Genomic DNA, 24627 nt, shown 5'->3' on the forward strand with positions numbered 1-24627 from the left:
CAAAGCCAAATTGCGAAAAAATTGCGAAAAGTCCCAAAATAATTTTCAACAAAAATGCAGTCTGTCAGCATCTTCCATAGACCCCCGTCCCCTTGGACTTTCTGAGCGACCAGGAGCATCAAGTTATTAGCTTCTTTTGTATGACAACTCTTCATCAGAATCAGTTTCTTTTTCTTAATCTCCTTAGAAAGAACCATACGCCAAATTTCATCTCACTAATATCTTGACATTTAAAGAAAATCAGGTTTACTACCTCTTTTCTCCTGTTTTAACACTGAAGTCCCCGAGCTAGATTGTGAGAGACAGAGATAAAGACTCTGTTTTTGATTGATGGGTATTATCTCAAACCTAAGAGGGTCAAGAACCCAAGAAGGCTTGCCATCTTCTACATCTGTTTCCAACAGGAGAAAATGGTCCAATTTGATGCCCTTAGTTGTGGCCCTCGTTGTCATTGCTGAAATTTCGTTTCTTGGTCGCCTTGACATCGCTAAAAACGCCGCCTTTTTAGATGCCTGGCCCGACATGTTTCATAGGTCACGCTCTTCTGATGAAGTAGAGGTTGCTGGCGATCAGAACTCGGTTACAGAGAGCTGTGAGGAATGGCTTGAGAGAGAAGATGCCGTGGTTCATTCAAGGAATTTTAGCAAAGATCCCATCTGGGTTTCTGGCAATGAGCAGGTCCCTTCACTACTTGTGCTTCTTTTACAATTTCCTTAGATATTTATATTAAACACTATAGCTTAGCTTTCAAGATATTGAACTTTTCAGTGATTGTCTGTGCAATTGTGAGGATACTATTAGTGTTATTTGCAGATAACTATTGACCATATCACACTCCATTGTTTTTTATATGGATAATAGGATGCAGGGCTTTGTAAAAGTTCTTTATTCTCCTACTAACAGTAGTTTTAGGTTTAATTATGTCTCATTGTGTATTGTTGGCTTCCTCTTCATGGTATGTAGGAATGGAAAACTTGTAAGTTGTATGTTTGGACTTGATCCCAATAGGAAACTTGATGCTGCCTTTGGTTTGCCTCAAGAATCCGGGGTAGCAAGTGTGCTGCGCTGAATGGAATCAGCTTCACACTATTCAGATAATAATATTGCTAAGTCACGGTGGGTAAACAAACACATATTTTGCCCATGATATTGTGGACTACTTTGATTCTCTACTGTCTCTTTTAACAAGCCTTTTCCCCCTATGAAAGATTTTAATATTGAATAAGATATTATGTGGATTACTCTTCAAAGCTATGATATTTGGACAACAACACTAACGTGATGCTTCATCACAGACATGTTTGATGTTTCCGGGAATCCAGGCTTATGAGCATGGCAATACACGTTCCATTATATTCAGTATAAATGAATTTTACTATTTCCTTTCGCTACTGGGAATGTGCTCGTTTTTTCATTGGAAAGCTAGGCTCCAAAGTGGATTCTAGTTACTGGGGAAGTCTCTGTAAAACTAACAGATTTTTTGACCTTTTGATTTAGGCGGGGTTATAATATTGTAATGACAACTAGCCTCTCGTCGGATGTTCCTGTTGGATATTTTTCATGGGCTGAGTATGATATCATGGCACCAGTGATGGCAAAGACTGAGAAGGCCTTGGCCGCTGCTTTCATTTCCAACTGTGATGCCCGCAACTTTCGTTTGGGAGCTCTTGTTGGGCTTCAAAAGATGAGTATCAAGATAGATTCTTATGGTGGTTGCCATAGAAATCGCAATGGAGAAGGTGAATTTTTGTATCTTTATGCTCTTTATTTTAATTATAAACATCACTTTGAAGTTGATACTGCTAAATGTTGTATATTCTTAATTTTCAGTATGTCCTATATGTTGTCTCATAAGTTATTATTGTCTACATTTTTGTTTAGTTTAAATATTTTCCTGCATTTCTGAGGTTACCGGTTCTCTATGCCCCAAGGTTTCCTTTTTTTATTTAAATCTTGCAGTGGAGAAACTGGAAGCTCTTAAATGATATAAATTTAGCTTGGCTCTTGAGAACTCCAACGAGGAGGATTATGTCACCGAGAAATTTTTCCAGTCTCTTGTTGCAGGTATGAACATTACTTTGATGTTTGATGTAATGACCGAGTCTCTTAAATTGAACTTAAATGTTACCATAAGGATTTCTTTTTGTGTTTTTTGCCAAAAATTGGAAAACAATTGTTACAACCGATTTATCGAAAAGCTTCAAGAAATAGGATAGGGAAAATTGCAATCCGGGCTGGAACGAATTCATGCACTTGTTCTGGACTTGAATATGACGATACCAATTGTTTTTTTTTGTTGAAACCTTTGATTACTGAAATGTTAAACTTTTATAGGAACTATACCTGTGGTGGTTGGTGCTCCAAATAATGAAGATTTTGCTCCTCCTTCCGGTTCAGTTTTACATATTAAGGAATTAGCGGATGTTCAATCAGTTGCAAAAAGAACGAAGTATCTTGCAGAAAACCCTGATGCATATAATCAATCATAAAGGTGTAGCATGGTTCAATCCCCGGAACAAATTATGCCGATTTACGAGAAGCTTACTTTGTATTTTGGAATAGTTGCACAAATCCCTCTCCTCTTATGATGTTTGTTGATGGTTTATGAGTTATGTTTCGGTCCTTAAACTTTTCAATGTTCCAATTTCATCCAAAAATTATGACTATCATTTTAAATTAATCCTCAAACTTTTAAACAGTTTAGTTTCATCCTCAGACTATATAACCTTCATTCTAAGTTGGTTAACCCATAAACATTAAATGCTAGAAAGTGATTATATATATTGAATAGTTTGAGTGATTATAATATAATTTTTACTCATTGACAATGCACATGTATTTTACATATATAAATACTCGAATCTAGAGCCTCAAGAGAGAACAATACTCCCTTTAACCACTAAAATTATTTAATAATATATATAAATTGAAAAAAATAGAAACGGTACATTAGATATTATTTTATATAAAAGCTATTAAAAAGTGTGGCGGTGGTTTTGAATGATAAGCCCACATGTTTAATATTTGTTAGTAATTGAAAGCGAACAAACAAATGAAGTGATCCTGAAGCAGTGGCGGCGAGTCAACCAAAGTGCCCCTTGGCTCATTGTAAAGGCTCCAAAAGTAAATTAGTAGAACTCTGCGTGTGTGGTGCCCCTTTACAAACACAAGCATACATGAATGGTCATCTCATCATCCTCTTTACTATATAATTAGTCTTATGTTTAAAAATAAAATATCCATATTTTTTTTAATAATTAGAGGTGAACATGGATGATAATACAACTATTAATACTAAAAGGTAGAAATTAAATGATTTTATTTCCCAATTTTTTGAAGTTAATTGATGGTGATGATAATAATAAAAGGGTTTGGATGGGATGAAACTTGAAAGTAGCGGCGGAACCAATTGACCCTATGCCGCCCGCAAGTGAGGTCCAACTGAGAAGCAAAAACAAAACCAAACACCTCGATTCCCATTCATTCTTAATATTAATTAAATTATTATGAGGAAATCTTTTTCATTAAGGAAAACAAATTTCAGTGCAAATTAAAATCCAGTTACAAGAATTGAATGCTTTATAATTTTCCATTTTCACAAATTTCTTAATATATATTTGTATCCTTTTATATATTCATTTTATTATTTAGGTTTGGGATTTGTACCTATTTCTCTAAACACGCTGTATGATTATTGACTTTTCTTAGTTAATTATTTTTTAATCCACTCATAAACTAAATATAAAAAACAAGGTCGGATAAATACAATTCTAGAAGAAAATCATAAGGATAAATTACACAGCTAGTAGCTAAACTTTAAGGTTGTATATCAATTATGTCACTAAAATTTAAAAACAAATCAATTTAAGCATTGAGATTTAGTTTGAGATCCAATTAGGGTACTAAACCATTAAATCGTTAACAATATGATGACATGACCATATATTCTCTATTTTTGTATAGAAAATCATCAACTTCTCTTATTGTTCTTGTCGATCAATCATTGTCCATCATCGGTTGTCATTTATTGCAAGATTTGTAACAATTTGTTCGTATTTCACTTCTACATCCCTTTCATATATTGATTTTTTCACAAAATTCACTCAAAACTAATGAATAAAACACTTTGAGATTAAATGTGTTGATGCTTCGATCTCCTCCAACAACTGCCCAATGAGACTAGTTTAAAGATATGTTGTTTATCTTCTCAAAAGAATGTTTCTCATTATTTGAATTTTCGAACAAACACTCCAAACTCGTTAAATTCGAGAAAGCCTTCAAATCCTCAAAAATAGTGATTTTTTTGTGTTTAATTTCATGAGGTTTTAAAAGATTCTAAATTGATAAAAGATGATGAGATAAGTTCATCAATATTTAAGACAACCATATAAAAAGAAAGACTTTGAAGAATAATTTCAAGGAATAAATAGGAATATTTAAAATGAAAATCTTAATTTTAACGAAGAATATGGTGAAATAAAAAATATGTTTGAATTCCATCACCATACCAACATCAAAATTGTTGAATCATTACACCGTTTCGAATTTAACGCCCCAGTGCTCTAATAAACCATACCAACTAAAATTTAATTCTTAAATTAAACTATTTTAAAGTTCAGTGACAAACTTAATACGTAACATAAAGTTTAGTACCTAATGATATATTTTACCTTAAAAATAATATTAAATCGAAATTAAACTAAAAACAAAACCACCAGTTGCCATGTTTCTCAGCTCCTTCTTACAAGGGGCTTGCGAGCTTGACCCTTAACACCATCGAAGAGTCCCCTTTCCCCAAAAAAAACTTCTCCTCTGCTCTTAAGGTCCCCTTGTTTCCATTACAAAAATGTCCAAAACTCTTATATCCCTTCACTTATCTTTCCACCACCACCACAATTCTCACTTCCAGCTTCTCAAACAACTAATCCCACCCCATGTCTTCCTTTTCAGTTCGTTTCTTTACGCCACAAGCGCTTCCTTCCACCACTTCCTCTGTCAGGCCCAGAACATGGGTTCTCGCCGCTCCCACGTCGGCTCCTGCGGCTTCGGTGGATGTCGACGCCGCGAGGTTGCAACCCCGAGTGGAAGAAAGAGATGGTTACTTCGTGTTGAAAGAGAAGTTCAGAGAAGGCATCAACCCCCAAGAGAAAGTCAAGATTGAGAAAGACCCTTTGAAGCTTTTCATGGAAGGAGGGATTGATGAGCTTGCGAACATGTCGCTTGAGGAGATTGAGAAATCTAAGCACACAAAGGATGATATTGATGTTAGACTCAAATGGCTCGGTTTGTTCCATCGCAGGAAGCATCAATGTAAAGCCTTTTTTTCTCCTTGATTTTGAGTTTTTGTTTTTTAAGCAATTGATTATGTTGAATTTCTCTTCTGTTATTGATGGTGCAGATGGAAGATTTATGATGAGATTGAAGCTACCAAATGGAGTAACCACGAGTGCTCAAACACGGTACCTAGCTAGCGTGATCAGGAAATACGGGAAAGAAGGGTGTGCCGACGTTACGACCAGGCAAAACTGGCAAATCCGTGGGGTCGTGTTACCCGATGTGCCGGAAATACTCAAAGGTCTAGAAGAAGTAGGCTTGACAAGTCTGCAAAGTGGCATGGACAATGTGAGGAACCCTGTTGGCAACCCTCTCGCCGGCATAGACCCCGAAGAGATCGTCGATACACGACCTTACACGAACTTGTTATCGCAATTCATTACCGCCAATTCCCGTGGCAATCCGGCCTTTGCCAACTTGTAAGTTTTCATTTACAAATCCATTGTTCCTAGAAACTATAATGTGTCTTGTTTTTTGATGTTATGTTTTGGTTCGAATAGGCCTAGGAAATGGAATGCTTGTGTGGTGGGGTCTCATGATCTTTACGAACATCCCCACATCAACGATCTTGCTTACATGCCGGCCACAAAAGACGGACGATTCGGGTTCAATTTACTGGTTGGTGGGTTCTTCAGCGGCAAGAGATGTGATGAGGCCATTCCTCTTGATGTTTGGATCCCTGCTGATGATGTGATCCCATTGTGCAAAGCTATGTTGGAAGCCTTTAGGGATCTTGGTTTCAGGGGCAATAGACAAAAGACAAGAATGATGTGGCTGATTGATGAACTAGTGAGTGACGCACTTTAATTTCATTGGTTTTGTTTTTCATTTTCGTATTCGTATTCAATTGTTTCCGGGATTGTAGCCTCATAAACATCGTTAAAATGCAGGGCCTTGAAGTATTTAGATCGGAGGTAGCCAAAAGAATGCCTCAAAAAGAGTTAGAGAGAGCATCTCCTGAAGATTTAGTTCAAAAGCATTGGGAAAGGAGAGACTACTTTGGTGTCCATCCACAGAAACAAGAAGGTTTCAGCTACGTCGGTATTCACATTCCAGTTGGTCGAGTACAAGCCGACGACATGGATGAACTAGCTCAGTTAGCCGACACATACGGCTCGGGCGAACTCAGACTCACTGTGGAACAAAACATCATAATCCCGAACGTCAAGAACTCGAAAATAGAAGCATTGCTTAACGAGCCTCTATTGAAAGACCAGTTTTTGCCCGAACCGAGCATTCTCATGAAAGGGCTAGTTGCTTGTACAGGGAACCAGTTCTGTGGACAAGCCATTATCGAGACAAAGGCTAGGGCCTTGAAGGTAACAGAGGAGGTGGAAAGGCTAGTGTCGGTAACCCGGCCGGTGAGGATGCATTGGACCGGTTGCCCCAATTCATGCGGACAGGTTCAAGTTGCCGACATAGGTTTCATGGGGTGCATGGCAAGGGATGAGAATGGGAAGCCATGTGAAGGAGCAGATATATTCTTGGGAGGGAGAATTGGGAGTGACTCACATTTGGGACAAATCTATAAGAAGGCTGTTCCTTGCAAGGACTTGGTACCTGTAGTTGCTGATATTTTGGTGGAACAATTTGGAGCTGTCCCTAGAGAGAGGGAAGAAGGGGAAGATTGAATCAAAATCAAGTTTGTTCATTACTTTTTTAAATTTGTTTTTTTTAAAGCAAGCTTTGCCTGGAAGAAAAAATGGAGCTTTTAAATGGTACCGGGGTGGATAGTGATCAGTCAGTGGGATGATCAAATCAGAATCTCATGTTTCTAACAGCTTGGTGTATGATAAAATGTATTAACATTTTCAGCATATGTATCGGAATAAAGTTACTGATAATATATATTCAGTTCAAGATTTTCTTTTTCCCATTTGGTTAAGTCGTGTATGTAAATTGTAATTAAATATACGTTAAAAAGCAATGAACTGAAAAATAATGAAATTTACAAGTCTAATGAACGGAACTGGATCCTTATTTACTTGGTTTAGATAGAATATATTCAAATTGCTTGACGTAATTGTAATAGGAATGATTAGATTATTTTCAAAAAGTTATAGATTTAATTTTTTAAATATAATTATCGATATTTCATTTATTTACTAACTAATTCAATAAAATATTATAGAGGTTTGTTATGAATATAATCGTCTTAAAATGTTGTTAGTGGGCTGAGATGACGAATATTTAAAGGCTTCCTAGAGGGGTTATCGTCAAGCAATACACATATAACTTTCTGGGCTCACAACCCAAGTATTGCTATATTTGTAAGGGAAGCACGACGACAATGGCCACCATAATCTCTGCAGTGATTGTCGAGAGCGACTCGACAAATTTGGTTCATCAATTGCTTATCGCCACCATGATCTCTCTACGGTAAGTTTTTACATGGTTGAAGCACGACGAATGCTCGACGACAATGGCCACATCCATCTTTAACATGTTCGGCAAACGTTACAGCTCACACCCTCCCTCGATGGGTTGCTTCCACTCGATCAATTACTTATTTCTCTTCTGATCATTCAGAATGTATTTATGATATTGTTCGTACTAATGTCGCTTTCAGCTAATCTTATAAAATATGGTTAACTTACTTTCCAAAAAAAAAAACAACAACAAAGGAAGCAAATATGTAAAAGTTAAGAATGATAAATCTGATTCATATATTTCATTGGGACAACCCCACATATTTGCTCCATTGCTCGATGAGTTTGAATCAAAGAGCTCTCAATAATCCATCCACAATCACATTAATGAGAGATCAATACCTGACCAGAAGAAGATAACAAAAAATCAACCAATCTCGTGAGAATCCAACCGGCCTTATTAGATCTCGAAAACGATAAATCGTCGGATTTATTGTCCCTGAGAAAAAAACGACTCTCTTTCTCCGAGACTATTGATTTCGATCAGCCACATATGTTGCAATCAGTCCCTGCAAGTTTGCGGAGTTGGTCAATTGATGTCGTATTGTTTTAGAAATGTCTAAGGAAAGACAACCTAATATAAGGTTAATAAAAGATATTACCGGAAATGTTATAACATTTCCGGTAGAGTGCTACTTAAAATGTTATTTTTTCTACCGGAAATATTAATGTCGGACGCTACCTAAAATGTTATTTTATCTACCGAAAATATTAACATCGAAAATATTCATTTTAGGTAACGAAATTAACATTTCCAATATAAAAAATAAATATCGCTTTCTTATTTGCTGCGGTTTTACGATATTTCCCGGTACTGGGAGACATCTGCAAACTTCATTGCCTTCCAATTTCCGACATTAATCTCCGTTAATGAAAGGGAACAAATATCATATAATTATAATATTAGGATCACATTTAAAAATATATAATAACAATAATAATAGTACATGTATCTTATGAACCAAAATTCATCTTTTCATTAGTTATGTTTAAAAAATATTTATTTATAAAATTAAATTAAAATAAAATTTGAATAGAGCAATAAATGATTAAAATATTGATTTCCAATGTAAAAAAGGCAAATGTCTGAAGACAGGGAAACCACTGCACTTTCAGTGTTAGAGAGTCTGCAATGTGGCATGTAAGAATCTGGACTAAATCCGACCGATCTTGTGAATTCCCTCAAAGGTAAATTACACGTTTAGTAACTCAACTATCACTTTTATTATGTTTTAGTCACCTAACTACTTTTTAAAATCATATATAAGATTTAGTTTTGGTTTCATTTTAGCCACTAGCTGTTATAAAATTAACGATAATGCTAACGTGTCACCATAAAGTAGTGTCACATTATCATTGAAAAATCAAAAAAATGATGCACCAATAAATTTGTTATTTTTTTAACAATTGATGACTAAAATAAAATGTAACTTTAGGCATAATTTTGAAAACAAAATAATTGAGTGACCAAAACAAAATAAACTTGATAGTTGAGGTTTTGAACGTATAGCTAACCCAAAATTTAAAGGTTGATTATAATATTTTTTAATTACTATTTTAACAAGTCTCCACCAAATGTTTCAAAATAATTGGTGAAATATTAGCATGCATCCGTCTCTCTTCATTATTTACAAGTTAAATCAACCATAGTGGGGGGGGGGATATTTTTTATACTAGTTTGTTCACAAAATTAATAATTTCCTCTATATTATAGGGAAAGAAAATTTTCCAAAAAATATAGTTAAAATATAAATATTATTCTTTGAGATATTTACGGTAAAAAAATTCTTCACAAATGATATTAATATATCGTTATGAGTTTTTAATTAATATTTTAAATAAATACAAAATACATATAACGATGTATTAATGTTACTTATGAAGATTTTTTTATATTAATATATCAAATAATTATTTAAAATTTATATTAATTTATAATATGATACATAGTTTTTTTTAATTACATTGTGTTTTCACTAACTACCTACCACCATTACTTGATAGTATTTTAAATAAAGATATGATACTTTTATATCATGTAGTTTTTTTTTAGTTTTACACAGATTTAAAAATATCGAATGAATAGAAATAGACGGGTGAGATTAATAATAAAAAATGAGAAGATATTCACTGAAAAAAAAATAATGAGTTAATATCGACCATCTATTTTCATTCATCCAATGATCCTAAATTTGTATAAAACTAAAAGAGTTTTATATTGTGTAAGTGAATTCTAAATATACATAATTGAATATACAAACAAATTATTTTTATATAAAAATAACTAGATTTATTACCTATTAATTCAATATTTTAATAAAAAAAAATTGTTCCGAAGACACCACTAAATTATTTTAAGAAATCTTAAGATTTATTTGAATATCTAGTTTCGGAACGACCTATCGAGGAGATCACTTGAAGTTATATAATTTTGATTCTTCTTAAATACGGCACTCAAATAATAATTAATAAGAGATTCATTGTTCAATATAAAAAAAGATAAAAGAAAATAAATTCAAGCTATCAGATCTTAGGTTCCTCGTCCAACAATCTCTTATCATCATGATATCCCAAGTCGATAACTATCACTCATGAGGAAAATTGAGGACAAGAGAGGGATGTGAAAGGGCATCTTTTTTGCTCTATCCTTCCATATGAACCCATTTATCCATAATGAAAAAGGTTTTGATATGTTAACAGCTCATAACCTGTAATTTATGAGATTATTTACTCAAATAATTAGAAAAATAAAAATTTCAAATTATTCAATTAAGAATATTTCTCAGTTTAAAATATATTAAAGTCACATATAAGTATAAACTCTTATAAAATAATAAAAAATTATAAGTGAAGGATTAATTTACTCAATTGTAAAATATTCTTTTTCTCTACTATTGCATGGTCATGTTAGTATTATTGTGGTATAAATAAATATTTAATTTTTTTAGTATAACTATCGATATTCGATCTATTGATCAATTAATTCGGATCGAGTATCGCAGAGGCAATGACGACAATTACGACTCTCTCAGTCCAGTTTGCTCCATTCGCAAATGTCAACATTCGAACATCTAACCTTACTTAAGGAATCTAGTACTTCATCTCATTAGACCATCTAGTTGTTGGTAACAAATGTCTAACTTTGAATATAATTTTTTTTATTAATATTATGATATATAAAATATAAAATTTGATATATATTCTTTGTAGCAATTAATTTCAATTAATACATAAAGTATATTATAAGAAATGTACTCTGTAAAATTCATTTTATAAAAATTGAGCTATTACTTGAATTAATAATTTATTAATTTACTATAATTGTGGACCTAATATGATGTTGACTTAGTGGAAGTAAGACACATATCGTTGTTTAGTAGTCATGAAAATAACACAAATCTTAGCACTACATATTATGGTAAAGAAAGTGATGGATGGTTAATAATTGAGCATTAAACCCAAGTATTCAAGGATTTTTATTTTGATTTTCCACATTGTTTCTTTTGTACGTGGTTAGAATATATTGGAAAGGGCAAAGTTGTAATCAAATGATAAGCGACGAGCAAATTCGTGCGAACCATGTGTTTATTAATGTCAAAATAATAATCGTTAACAAAGTATTTTTTTTTATATAAAGCATTCTAAAAAAAAGTTAATATTATTATTCTATATATTTGATAATGAAAATTTTTAATTCCACAAATGATTTTAATCTATCTTTGTATGTTTTATTTATATAGTATCAATCGAATTATTATTTTACATATTGACAGTCAGTGCAATAGTAATTAAGAAAAAATAGTAATTAATAATTTAATAAAACTTCACAACTTTTTTTCCTGAAATCAAACATTTTAAATATTAATTTAAAATATATAATAATAAAATAAGATAATTAATAAAAATAAAAATTTTACTATAAATATATCAAATAATTATTTAAAATGTTATTATATTCTTAGAAATTTCCACGTGGACTGAGAATAAATAAGCCAGCAATAAAGTTTAATTTTGGATAGAAATAGAATATTTGAAGTCTTGAAACAAAGAAAGCGACAACGTAATTGTGGGTATCGAACCTTCTATTTCCAAATTTCTACCTTAAAAAGGAAATATTGGCCCTCGGTGAAAAAGATTTTCAAGCACCCTAAATTGAAAGGTAAAATTATAATTTTGGTTCCTATAATGTTTTTATAATTTACGTCTAGGCTTTATATTTTAATTTGGTATAATTTGATGTCTCTGCTTTAATGATGTCATTAGTTGGTCAATGAATGTACCTTGCAGATCCTTCTATTATAGGATTCGAGTCTAATTAGATCCTCTACCATTAAATTGATCATTTTAGTCCTTGTACTCATAAAAGGATTTAAATAAGGCTAAATTTTTACAAAGTTAACGTTTACTATTTAAGAAAAATGTCTATTATCTTTTTACAAAATTAACATTTTTATAGATTTTATAGTTATACAAATAAAATATTCTGTTTAGGGTTGAACCGCAAATTAAAAAAAAAGTATGTCATATTTTAAACAATAAATGTTAACTCTATTAAAATTTGGCCTTATTGATTATTTACATTAATATAGAATCGATCAATTTAGTAATAGAAGGACTAGTTTGAACCAATTCCTATAATAGAAGAACTCGACATGTGCTTTCTCTTTAGCTAGTCCAAACAACAACACAATTAACTATTCTATTCAAATTATTGACTTGCATTTTTATTTTTTTTATTTGACATCATTTTATCTCTTCACTAATGTAATTAGTTGGTCCAAATATATAATGAGTTGGTTAAGAAAGATGGGTGAATGGAATGTTATTCTCCCTAGAGATTATGGGTTCGAGCAATCGTGTCTGCAAGATGTTTATGCGTTATCAATTGGTTAATAAAGTTTTAAATATATAATATATTATAATCACACCAGACTAATAAAAAAACCCACTTTAGTAGTTTAAGTGAATAGTTAATGTGTTAATTGTTTAGATTAAGTGTATACAATAAAGTAGTTATCAAATTGTATCAAATTAAAGTATTGTAATTGAATTTCAAATTTGAGCATATTGGAGGGATCAAAATCATTGTTTGACCTGAATGGAATACCTTAACCTAATTTGTGCTGCTTGCTAATGCGTGCGTGATTGCTATCCAGATATTGACAAGCTAGAATTCAAAACTTGAGAATCAGTCACCTCTTCTTTATGGAAAACCAGTGGGTTAAAACCATGTGTGTTAATGACAATGTCCTCAATCCCATAATTAAAATTTACTCCCTCCATAGCAAACAAGAGCCGTACAACACCAAAGCTTATCGAAAGTGATGTTATAACCGATCCATTTCATATCTTTCTAAAGTTAAATCATAAATAAAGTTTGTCGGTTATTTTTTTTATTTTATATATTATTTATTAATTGAATAATTCAAATCGAATATTATAAAAATTTATTATAAATGAATCTTTGACAATTCATATTCTTGTATTTATAAAGTCAATATTTAAATTTTCGACTTTACTTAAGAGATTTAATGTCTCATTTTACTAGATGAAATTATAATTTTTTTAAGTGCCCTTCATGTTCCAAGACTTTGTCTTGACTAATCCAGACCGACCTACGTCGCACACTTGGCTTTGGTGGGTGAGTCTCCCAACAAGGATTTTTTGCATATACAATGATTCAAACTCGAAACCTTACTTAAGCAATATTAAATTGCTTACCACTTGAACCAACCCTTATTGTCCAAACTGAGATAAGTATCTAAACATGAAGAAAACTAAGATAAGGGGGACACATCTAGAATAAACCTTTTAAACATGAAGAAAACTCATTACACTAATTGAATGCTTAACCACACGGCATACACACTCGTGTGCCACCATCTAATGTTGTTCCACTTGATTTGTTGTAAATATGTACCTTTAACACGCACTATACATTATATTTATTATTTTTAGACAAAATTTATATATATATATCTATTTTTTTAAAATTTTTAACCTTTTTTTTATCTAATCTGTGATAAGACTTTTGCAATCATATCGTTACGTAAACAGAACACGTGTCCTATAGGTCACACTTTTAAAGATATGTTTGACGTGATCTATCTTTACTTTACGTTACATAAAGAATGTTAATCTTGAAAATAATTTAAAATAAATGTTAATCTCAAAAAATAATTGTTATCAGGTTGATATTTAAGTTAAAAAACCTAGGTTTAAAAGCTATTTTAATATAGATATATATACACTAATGATTAATAGCTTCCCTTCTTTAGTTGTTTCATGCATCAGCATAACATGTGCAATGTGTCACAAGTGGAATAAATAGTGCATATTTAGCCATGTTTTTGCAGTGCCCATCGTTGGAGAGAAAAAAGTGAGAAGGATGGAGAGATTTCAGTGCCGTACTGCTCTGGTCTTTCTCTCTTTACTCAACCATGAATCGGAATGAAATCTATATGAAGGATTTTCCAATCCTTTTCTTCTTCTGTTTCAAGACCAGCCTAGTAAGCCTACATGTCCCTAAATTATGTGGTCCATCAATGCTAAACATTGACATCATTACAAGCATGGAGATGGAAAGAAGTTTGAAGCACTCCCATGCCTTGGATCTCCTGGATATGATTTAATTTTGGACCAGTTCTGATTCCAATTTCTGAACAATATCAAGTTGAATTGCGTGTTGCCTAAGCCCTAGCCCCAATCTTCTTGCTAATCAATCCAACAAAACATTCACTACTTTGCATATATCCCATCGAAGAACTCACCATCCCTTATTCCCTTAGTGATGCTCAAATCCTTGTAACACTAAAATTATTTTTTTTAATAGTCTGGAGTGATTATAAGTTATTATTTGTTCAAAGTTTTCTTAATCCATCGACAATGTATAAATTACTTTATAGTCGTGACTACTCAAATCCAAAATCTCTAAGATAATATTTATTTCTACCATCGAAGTCATTTGATGAATTCACCAAACATGTTTATTAAAGTTTGTTTATGTTAATTACTTCACTAAGTACTGTCGCCATTAATATAGCCTCTGGACTGTACAATTTTGAAACAACAAACGTATGTTGGCTCTTCCTATAAATAGATAAAGCCAAACCAGTTTGATCAATTTAAGTCAAAACCTGCCCATAACTAGAATCTCCAATTTATTGATTTACTCTGGATTCGATTAAAGCCATGGAGAAATGGCCATGCACCAAATCAAAATAATTATATAAAAAGACCAGACAAAATAGGCCGCCTGAATTATTGTTGATGTGGAATAGAACCTATTTTATATTCGTTATATAATTCATATTCGAAGATTATAATTGTTTCTCTCAGTAATATTCTTTTTATGATTTAAATCTAATTTTTTTCTTTAAAAATATAATGCATTTTATCACTGTACTTTACCACTTATTAATATTTCGAAAGAAATGTTGGAATGCATCGTGTATGGTTAACTTTTAAAGTTGGGCTTGGGATTTGATTAATTGACGTTTTGATTAGATAAGTATTTTTTTTATAGAAACTTTTTAATAAAAGTATAAAATATCAAAATTACGATGGAAGTTTATAATCACTGTTGCAAATTAAATATATAATGAATATATTTTTCTTATAATCATTAACATAAGAAAACTAGTCACCTAAGATCTCACAAGGGCCATAAAAGGAGAAAGATAAAAAATAATCAAATAAACTCGAATAAAAGGTAAATATGAACATATATGTCCACATCGATAAACAAATCACAAAAAAAATCAAGCTATTGAAAGACAACCGATGAATGACAAATCAGAGTCGAGTGACGTAAAAAAACTACCCATGAATGCAAATCGCGTATCCAAATCCAATCCGAAAGTGCAAAGCAGTGAAGAGCAATATGATAATAAATAAGAGTCATCTTGATTAATTGTGACGATGTCAAATCCAACTATAAGAAAAATGATAAATGAAAACAATGGCAAAAAAATGTTTCATAAAGACAGAAAAATGTGCCATAAAAACATAGAAAACGAATCATAAAGACTGAATTATTAAAAATTTAAAAATAAATAAATTTATTCTATAATAAAATAAAATAAATATTGGCGGTCAACGAACAACACTAAGAATAATATCATCACTTATCACAAAGATTTGATAAGTAAATTAACAATTAGAACATGGGAAAAAGTGGGTAAAGAGAGAAATTATATTAGAAAAGAGTGCAATTAGGACATGATTTCCTATTGCTTTCTCAAGCTTCTTTGCCTAAACATCTTTTTAAGTTGGTAAGCGCATGGATTGCAAAGTTCCACATACACATTAATTAGGTTATGTATGAGTTGTTTAGTTGATATTATTGTTGTTGTAATATTTAAGAGATTGTGACTTCAAATATATTTAAATATAATTATCTAGGATTTAGTAGTTAACAAGTTATGAGTCATTTAAGTATCTTATTTTGTATATAAAAAGTATTGGTTTGTATTTGTCAATATAGTATATAATAAAAAATAATCATATTAATATGAAACATGTCAATAATTAAAACTATTTTAATTATGAATGGTAGAACGTGAATTGTTAATAAAATACAAAATTTCTAAACATATATTACCTTATAATTATTTCATATTATTTAAAAAAAATATGAATGGTAGATCCATAAGTATTAGATGAAGTAATAAAAACACATTATACTTCATGATATACATGAAAAATATTAAAGAAAAACAACATAACATAGATTATACTTTAGGATAAATTATACCAAATATGACTAACCTTTAACATGTATATTATCTTTATTATTGAACTTTAAATTACTTAAATTTGAATATTAAGCTTTAGCTTCGGGTTTAATTAGGGTACTAGATCATTAAATCATTAACAACATGGTCATCAAAGTTATTTTTTTGGTTTCATCAAAAGGTAGAGTCGATATTGATCGTGTTGAGCTAAGTATAACAGAGTACTTTCAGTTACAATCTGCGTCTTTATCTAAGATAAAAAAATAAGATTAAAAATCAATTACGTTGAACAAAATTGAAATTCCCTACTATATCTAAAATTTATATCTTGTAAAGAAAATATATCTCATTCTTTTAAAAAAGAAATGAAACATACACGTACCAAGAAAAAATCATAACATAATTAACTACATTCGGACTTTGGCCTTTGGCCTTTGGCCTTTGGTAGACGACCATTGCCTCTTGTTTTACTGATGTTGTATAAGCAATTAAGCACACTCGGCAACTCAGATGTAAACTGCTTTGGTTTCGGCTCTCCGTCTCCTAACTCTCTCGCTCTAGATCACCAGATTCAGAACACGTGTACGTTCCAGCTATGCTTTGACCCTGGCTCCACCACTGTGATTCTTATTTCACATGTTTTTATGGGGAAATTCTCAGGTGGGTCCCTTTTCCCGTTTGCCGTCTCACACTCGCGAAGCTTCCACGTCTGCTTTCCCACGAGGAATTCGGTACCCCATGACGTGGCATGGGCCCTGGCTGATCTGGTTGTTTTTAACGAGAAGATCCTAACGGCTCGACCTTGTGAGCTATGATGCACCGCAAGTATCACTAATGGGTCCCGCCTCGGCCGAGTAGACTCGATTTGCCTTTAAAATGCGTCGAGTTTAAGTTAGTGTTCATTGCTCACTAGTAAATAGATATTATCAGTTTCGGTCAGCGAATAGATTGTACTACCAATTTATTGGTTTAACCGATTGAAACGATTAGATCGGTCAGAAGAATCGGACGACATCATAATTATTTAAAAATTAAATAAAAATACGAAAAATATTTAATAAAAAACTAAAAAACATTTAGGTTGAACCGGTTCGAACGGTTCACAGTCGATTCAGTGGTTCTTTACGGTTTACTAATAGCGGTTTAATCGGGGTAAAATGAACTAGACTAGGCAGCGATTCCCGATTGAACCGACCGATCCGATCCAGTTTTAAAAAACACTGCTTAATACGGTAGAGCTCAGTTACCTGCTCTTACTATGCCTTTTGTACTAACTACTTAACGAAATTAATTCTATTAAAAAGGAAATTTAAAATAAATTTAGTTTTTGAAAAATGTAGTTTTTTTATTTCTTCAATTTTATTAAGATATATTAAAATAAATTTAAAAGTTAATAAAATATATATATTTTTAAAAAATATACAAACATTCACACATCAAATTATCACAATTATGATTCTCTTAATTTTAGTTGAAAAATGAATTATTTTCCGTAACAAAAAATATGTTCCATCCTTTAAAAACAAGAGACTTAATGAATTACTTTATTTCATTGATTGAAAATCACATTACCGGCAATTAAAAAACCTAATCTAAATCTAATTAATTTTATTTTATTTATTATTATAATTTAATAAATATATGTGATTATGTTAATTATATTTATAAAATAACTATATATATATCATCTTTAGACTGTAAGAAAAGTGAAAAAATTATACATATATAAAGAAGAAGATAAGGTTAGTATCAGCCTACCAATAAGATATGGAATTTATATATTCCCTTTATGTGGAATTTACATTTTTTATTTTTATATGAAATTTATGTCTATATTATTGAATTTTTATTATGACTAGATTTAATATCAATTTAGTTTAAAAAAACATTTTAAAGTTATTGTTAAAATTATAATCAGTTTTAATTTAATTTGATTTTGTCTCTACCAGTGGTGTCTGACTTTATTCGAAACCCGGAAGCTATCGTTCGTGGGGTGCTGTAATGGAGATTTCTGGTGCTGCGATTTTGAGCTGTTTGTTTTAGCTTTGTGTGGTTCACTTTGGCTTTTGCTTTGGGTGGACCAGTCTGGCTACTGATTTCGAATTGGAATTTCGTGAGGGCTGCTCGATCATGTAGCATCTTTCTTTGAAGTTTTTCAGCACTGTTTTATTGTTGAAGAGTTTTTCCTGATTCTTCTCGTTCGTCTCTTGGTGCTATCTTGTTTTGGTCTGCAGTATGTTTTGTTTTTGGTCGTGTATTCAACCGAATGTCTTTCCTTCTGTGTTGTTCTTTTCTAATGTTCATCAAGCAGCTCCAACAGGGGGTAATACGTATCCATTCATTTGTAGCTTGTTATGAGCGGTTCTGGTGGTATAGTATTCGGTTCAGGTTTTGTTGTAATTGGGTTCTTCTTGTCTTTATAGTCTTCTTCCATCCCAAGGTTCACTTTTTTTCCTCTAATTAGGTCTAGAGAGGTTTTTTAATGAGATCCTTGGGGTGGTGTACTTTGGTTGCCTAATACAAAGTACCCATTTTTCAAAAAAAAAAAAAAAAAACTTTTATCATTAATTATATTTGTCTTCTTTAAATTGATATCTTAGTTCTATCCATGTCATTGACTGACAACATGTGAATATTATTATACAGGAACCAAGACCACAATAAGACTAACTGTAAATTACATGTTATTATATTGCAAACGTAAAATTCCAATTGACAACATGTTCAAACAAGAACAACTTGGGGAAAATTGACTGAATGTTCAAACAAGTAGTGGGCAACTAAATGATTGGGATCATACTCTTGTGGAATCGATTAAGCTAAGTAGAAAACAACAGTTGGGAGAGAATTTATTTACCGATTCTCCTGCTATAGTGAATTTTGTCGATTCGATTGAGTAATTTCTAGGAGTTTTTTCTTTTCTACTTGAGAATTGAGATTCTTTTAACTTCTTGTAAAAGCCTAATTACATAGACAATCCTTCCAAAACCACAAATAATGAATTTTGTCCCTATCAAACTTTCTGCCATTCATTTAATCCCGCTCTATATAAAGTACTCCCCCATAACCTTCTCAACTTCAAACCAAAGTATATCGTTCACCATTGATGTTTGTGTTTTTCCTGTAACCTCTTCCCTGCTAGTTGCAACACCACAATTTCATCAGATAAAGAAAAAGGAAATTAAGGATTTCATTTTTTTTCCCAATGGAAACTACACTTTTCATTTTACTATACGTGATTCTCTTTCTTTCAACTCTTCTTTCATATCCATTTCTTAGGAAGAAGAAGAGAGGGTTTCGTATAGGAAGACCTAAGCTTCCACCAGGTTCAATGGGTTGGCCATATATTGGGGAAACTCTTCAGCTTTACTCTCAAGACCCAAATATATTCTTTCTTACAAAACAAAGAAGGTTTCCGTTGTTCTTACCTTACCAGGCTTTGTTCTTCATTTTCCTTTGTTCTGGTATACTGAACTCGGATGGTGCCTGCTGCCATTGTTTGTTTCTTTGTTTTCCCTTTTGATGTTTCAGATATGGAGAAATATTCAAAACCCAAATACTTGGTTGTCCATGTGTCATGCTGGCTAGCCCTGAAGCTGCAAGGTTCGTGCTGTTGACTCATGCTCACTTGTTCAAACCAACTTACCCCAAAAGCAAAGAGAAGATGATTGGCCCTTGCGCGCTCTTCTTTCACCAGGGCGAGTACCACACTCGGCTAAGGAAGTTGGTTCAAAGGTCGCTATCCCCTGATTCCATCAGGAAGCTAATTCCCGATATCCAACGCATAGCTCTCTCTGCCTTGGACTCATTGGCTGCCTCTGGACAAGTTATGAACACCTTTTCTGAGATGAAGAAGGTATTTTTAAACATATTTCTAACCTGTTTAAAGAGTGCTTTTTTTTTGGCTAATCTAAATTGCCCTACAGTGTTCTTCACTTTTCTCACATTGTATCATGATTTTATAACATGTACAGTTCGCTTTCGATGTCGGCATTCTTTCAATTTTTGGTCACTTGGATGGAGGCTACAAGGAGAAGTTAGAGGAGAACTACCGGATATTGGATAAAGGTTACAACTCTCTTCCCACAAAAATTCCTGGGAGTGCATATCATAAAGCACTCCAGGTAAGAACTCCTTACCATAGAAAGATATGTGTATATGATACCTCAAGAGGCAATTCTAAATTGTTTTCCTCCTCATTGAAAAGGCAAGGAAAAGGTTGAATCAGATTCTGGGTGAAATAATTCGTGAGAGGAAGGAGAAAAGGTTGGTGGAGAAGGATCTTTTGGGACATCTGTTGAACTTCAAGGATGAAAAGGGACAAATTTTGACTGAAGATCAGATTGCTGATAACATCATTGGAGTACTTTTTGCTGCACAGGACACCACTGCCAGTGTCATAACATGGATTCTTAAATTCCTCCATGATGACCCCAAGCTTCTCGAAGCTTTCAAGGTAAATCATCCTACTATTCCACTCGAAGACGACTTAAAAAAATCGAACGTCTCGATTCATGGTTTCTCACAATTGTTGCAGACGGAGCAAAAGGCCATAAGCCAGTCAAACAGTGGAAGAGAGGGGCATCTAACATGGGCACAAACAAGGAACATGACTCTTACACACAGGGTATAAACTGTTCAAAGTCATACATGTTGTTTCAACCAAGGATTTCAAGAAACCTCTAAGGTTTTGAGGATTTAATTTCAGGTCTTACTAGAGAGCTTGAGGATGGCAAGCATCATATCTTTCACATTCAGGGAAGCAGTAGTTGATGTGGAATACAAGGGTAAATAAATTGAAGACTTAACTGGAATATTCTCTTATATGTATTGGATTCAAGGTGGCATTAATTAATTACTGTTCTTTTAACTTTTACATGTGCAGGATACCTAATACCCAAGGGTTGGAAAGTGATGCCATTGTTCAGGAATATTCATCATAACCCAGAATTCTTTTCTGAACCTCAACGCTTTGATCCATCTAGATTTAAGGTACTTACTGTTTTTTTATAAAGATTATAGGCAAATGATTGGCATAGGCTTACTGTTGTTGTTGTTCCCCCCCCCCCCCTTTCCTGTATATGGGTTCAAGCAGGCAGCTCCAAAACCCAATACCTTCATGCCATTTGGCAGTGGTGTACATGCCTGTCCAGGCAACGAACTAGCCAAGCTGGAGGCTCTTATTTTCATCCATCATCTAGTAACACGGTTCAGGTATAATTCACTCGAACTAGATTAGATATCTAGTAACACAATTCTGGTATAATTTACTCAGATGACAAAATATGATTGAATTAGTTATCTAGTAACACAATTCATGTATAATTCACTCGGACTACAAAATATTACTGAATTGAATATCTAGAATAATTCACTCAGATTATAAAACATAACTGAATTGAACATCTAGTAACCCAATGTATAATTTACTTGGATTACAATATGTTATTTGCAGGTGGGAGGTGGTGGGCTGTGAAAGTGGGATCCAATATGGCCCATTTCCAGTACCTCAAGGAGGACTCCCAGCCAGATTTTGGAAACAATCCAGCTGTTCTTCCCAAGGTATGTGCCCATAACTGACGAATTTGGGAAATAAATCAAAGAATCCATCCAGCAGTGCAGCAACCAGAACTTTTCCTGCTTCCTAACCAAACCCTGCTATTTTTTTTATCCATCATATCAGATCAGATTTCACCTTCATTTACTACAATTATTAACTTATTGTAATTTATGCAGCTAGTAACTGTTTAACTTTTCCTTTAGAATATGTATTTATATTATCGATTACAATAAAAAAATAGTAATGAAAAAAATGATTTCTCCAATTTTCTCACAACTACTCCTTCAAGTTTTTTGTTTTAAAAATAATTAAGAGCGATTAAAAATTAGTATTTGTTTATAATTATTTTAGTATATTAATAATGTGTACACACTTTATAGATATTATTATTCGAACCTGAAACCTACTTTAAGAATAATTTCTTTCCAATTATTCTTGAGTTCTTCGTTTAACTTTTATTTTAATTTATAATAAATGGGAAATTCTAAAGTAAGGAAGTTAAATTAAGCTTATAATAAAAAAAATACACATGTTATTAAGAAATTGAGCAAGTGTAATTTCTCAAAACATTATTGTAATATTTTATGTGATTGAATAATATTTGTCTAATTAGATAATTACAAAAAAATTATAAAATTTAAATAAGATATTTTAAAATAATAACTTCTTAAAGAAGGAAAAAGAAAATTATAATTCTAATACGTATAAAACCTAACCCACAACCTAAGAGAGGAGAAAGATATTAATTGAAAATTTTTAATCATCTTTTTATTATTAACATAAAATTTTAATCATTAATATAATTTGAAAATGTTTTATGTAATTTTCTTGTCGTAATAAGGCTACTTGCCTAGGAACTACCCATAATAAATAGGTAAATTAACAGAACATTTGCAAGGTTGCAATGCACCGCCATTCTTGTCTAGGCAATACGTGTAAGCATGTGCACAATGATTTCACGTGGCAGTGTGCACAAGTGGGCATAATAAAGGCCACGTGTCCATCCATTGGTTGGGCAAAAAACCAGAGGTGCCTTCGGCTGGAGGGCACATTCTCTGTTAAGGGCATGCTTTCTTCATGTCTAGTGACTAGTATGGAATGGGGAGCCCCATATAGAACAAAGTACATTACAACCAGACAACTACTTATATTTGAACGAAAATATTTGAATAACTCAACAATGTTCTCAGCAGAATGTATAATTTGATAAAAAAAAAAACTGACAGTCGAAAACATGTTTAGAGCTTACTTGAAGAGAAAGGCAAAGAAAGTGTATTACAGCAGACAACGGTTCATGCATGTAGATGTGAAAAGCCTGTTTGTCTTGCAAAACAAATTCCTCGGCATTGATTCCATATAAAGACAGCTTCACTCATGATATCTAAAATCTTTTTATGGGTGTTGGTGGGGGAGGCAGGAGCATTGAGAATTGGATCTGAGTTGGGAATGGGCAATGGGTTGGTGTAGGATTAGGGCTGGGTTCAAATTTGGTCCAAACTCAGACGAAACCGAATTCCTTCTAGATGGGATGGGATGGGATGTGGCGAATTGGGGCATTTGAACTTGTCAAACGCGGAGGGAGGGGCGGACCCTTTGACTGTCAACCCCTAATAACTTCTTACTTGTCGCAAATTGGCAGCTACTTCAACTCCCAGTGACACACATGTACGTTTTTCCTGCCACCGTACCTCACTGTTAAAATCACTAGCTGTTCTTGAAAATGACATTAAACTGTTTCCCTTGCATTTTAATTAAGGCCTTCCGTTGACTGTACGCAATAATATATCTTGTGGATTTCGTTCACTGAAAACCTATCACTTCTCTGTGTGAATCGGTAAAAGAGTTATAAAGTGCAAATTTATTAAACAAATATGGTCAAAGTAGTTTTTATTATTTAATTGCTTCATTTATTAATTAAACTAGTTAAAATTTCTATAACTTAATTTTTTTTTCTTATGAAATCCAATTTTTTTTAAAAAAATAATGATTTAAACATTGTCATTAAATTAAATTATTAAATTTAACTACTACTTTTATATTTATGTGTATGTAGTTTTTGAGAATATATGTATATAATTGAAATATATTTATACATATATAAAATATATTTTATTTAAATATTAAACATCACATCATAGAATAAATTTATAAATATTTAAAAATATTGACAAACTCAAAATGATACACATAAACACTAATATGCATTACTATAATATGGTACTAACAACCTTCCATTATATATGAGATACTTTTCAAAAATTCACCTAACATTTATATTTTTAACCAAGATAAATTTATTCTAAAATATTTAATTGAAATAAGACATATAGTGTATATTATATTTTACTAGATTCATTATTGAATAACATAAGATATACTACATAAAAATAATTATTTAATGAATCATTATAAGTGAATCGTAAAAATATATTAGTCGTGTGTTTAATTCTTAAATATTAAATTTAAATTGTTTTAAACATCATTTTTAATATCATTAAATACTTTATAAAAATTAACATTTTGATTTATTTTTAACTTAAATAATAGTGTAGATACAGATTTTAATTTT

General features: G+C 32.1%; 2 protein-coding genes, 2 long non-coding RNA genes and 1 pseudogene across 6 annotated transcripts in view; 3 read left to right on the top strand and 2 right to left on the bottom strand.

The window, feature by feature from the left end:
- On the top strand, positions 1 to 2614 carry LOC120134514 (annotated as a pseudogene).
- LOC120134524 lies at positions 1181 to 21278 on the bottom strand. Its single transcript, XR_005517176.1, has 3 exons — positions 21149 to 21278; positions 3940 to 3947; positions 1181 to 1190 (listed from the first exon to the last, which is right to left on the bottom strand). It is a non-coding gene; the product is annotated as an uncharacterized LOC120134524 (long non-coding RNA).
- LOC120134506 (ferredoxin--nitrite reductase, chloroplastic-like) lies at positions 4935 to 7050 on the top strand. Its single transcript, XM_039150933.1, has 4 exons — positions 4935 to 5310; positions 5399 to 5753; positions 5835 to 6123; positions 6225 to 7050. The coding sequence occupies exons 1-4, from the start codon at positions 4935 to 4937 to the stop codon at positions 6963 to 6965; spliced, it is 1761 nt and encodes a 586-aa protein (XP_039006864.1). The 3' UTR covers positions 6966 to 7050.
- LOC120134508 (abscisic acid 8'-hydroxylase 4-like) lies at positions 7100 to 22298 on the top strand. 3 transcript variants are annotated; one of them, XM_039150937.1, is made up of 11 exons: positions 7100 to 7104; positions 12981 to 12985; positions 19703 to 19909; positions 20030 to 20354; positions 20473 to 20622; positions 20706 to 20954; positions 21036 to 21125; positions 21207 to 21285; positions 21384 to 21490; positions 21591 to 21712; positions 21954 to 22298. In XM_039150937.1, the coding sequence occupies exons 3-11, from the start codon at positions 19704 to 19706 to the stop codon at positions 22072 to 22074; spliced, it is 1449 nt and encodes a 482-aa protein (XP_039006868.1). In that variant the 5' UTR covers positions 7100 to 7104; positions 12981 to 12985; position 19703; the 3' UTR covers positions 22075 to 22298. The 3 variants fall into 3 exon arrangements, with proteins under 3 accessions (XP_039006868.1, XP_039006867.1, XP_039006869.1); XM_039150936.1 differs by lacking the exons at positions 7100 to 7104; positions 12981 to 12985 and adding an exon at positions 19576 to 19601 and having other exon boundaries at positions 19682 to 19909; XM_039150938.1 differs by lacking the exons at positions 7100 to 7104; positions 12981 to 12985 and adding an exon at positions 19576 to 19601 and having other exon boundaries at positions 19682 to 19909; positions 21594 to 21712.
- The window catches only part of LOC120134523, a 16508-nt gene continuing 13475 nt past the window's right edge, over positions 21595 to 24627 (bottom strand). The window contains exon 3 of the long non-coding RNA XR_005517175.1: positions 21595 to 21728. This is a non-coding gene — a long non-coding RNA (uncharacterized LOC120134523). The remainder of the gene's footprint in view (positions 21729 to 24627) is intronic.

Source organism: Hibiscus syriacus, unplaced genomic scaffold (assembly GCF_006381635.1).
Source record: "Hibiscus syriacus cultivar Baekdansim isolate YM2019G1 unplaced genomic scaffold, ASM638163v2 tig00110597_pilon, whole genome shotgun sequence".
NCBI classification, from domain to species: Eukaryota; Viridiplantae; Streptophyta; class Magnoliopsida; order Malvales; family Malvaceae; genus Hibiscus; species Hibiscus syriacus.

What these genes read in the sequence shown, in the direction of transcription:
- LOC120134506 (XM_039150933.1), top strand. Translation starts at nt 4,935, where the DNA reads ATGTCTTCCTTTTCAGTTCGTTTCTTTACGCCACAAGCGCTTCCTTCC. An exon ending in CCATCGCAGGAAGCATCAAT is followed by an intron (nt 5,311 to 5,398) that starts GTAAAGCCTTTT and finishes TTGATGGTGCAG; the next exon opens with ATGGAAGATTTATGATGAGA. An exon ending in TGTGGCTGATTGATGAACTA is followed by an intron (nt 6,124 to 6,224) that starts GTGAGTGACGCA and finishes GTTAAAATGCAG; the next exon opens with GGCCTTGAAGTATTTAGATC.
- LOC120134508 (XM_039150937.1), top strand. Translation starts at nt 19,704, where the DNA reads ATGGAAACTACACTTTTCATTTTACTATACGTGATTCTCTTTCTTTCA. An exon ending in CCTTTTCTGAGATGAAGAAG is followed by an intron (nt 20,355 to 20,472) that starts GTATTTTTAAAC and finishes TAACATGTACAG; the next exon opens with TTCGCTTTCGATGTCGGCAT. An exon ending in TTGATCCATCTAGATTTAAG is followed by an intron (nt 21,491 to 21,590) that starts GTACTTACTGTT and finishes TATGGGTTCAAG; the next exon opens with CAGGCAGCTCCAAAACCCAA.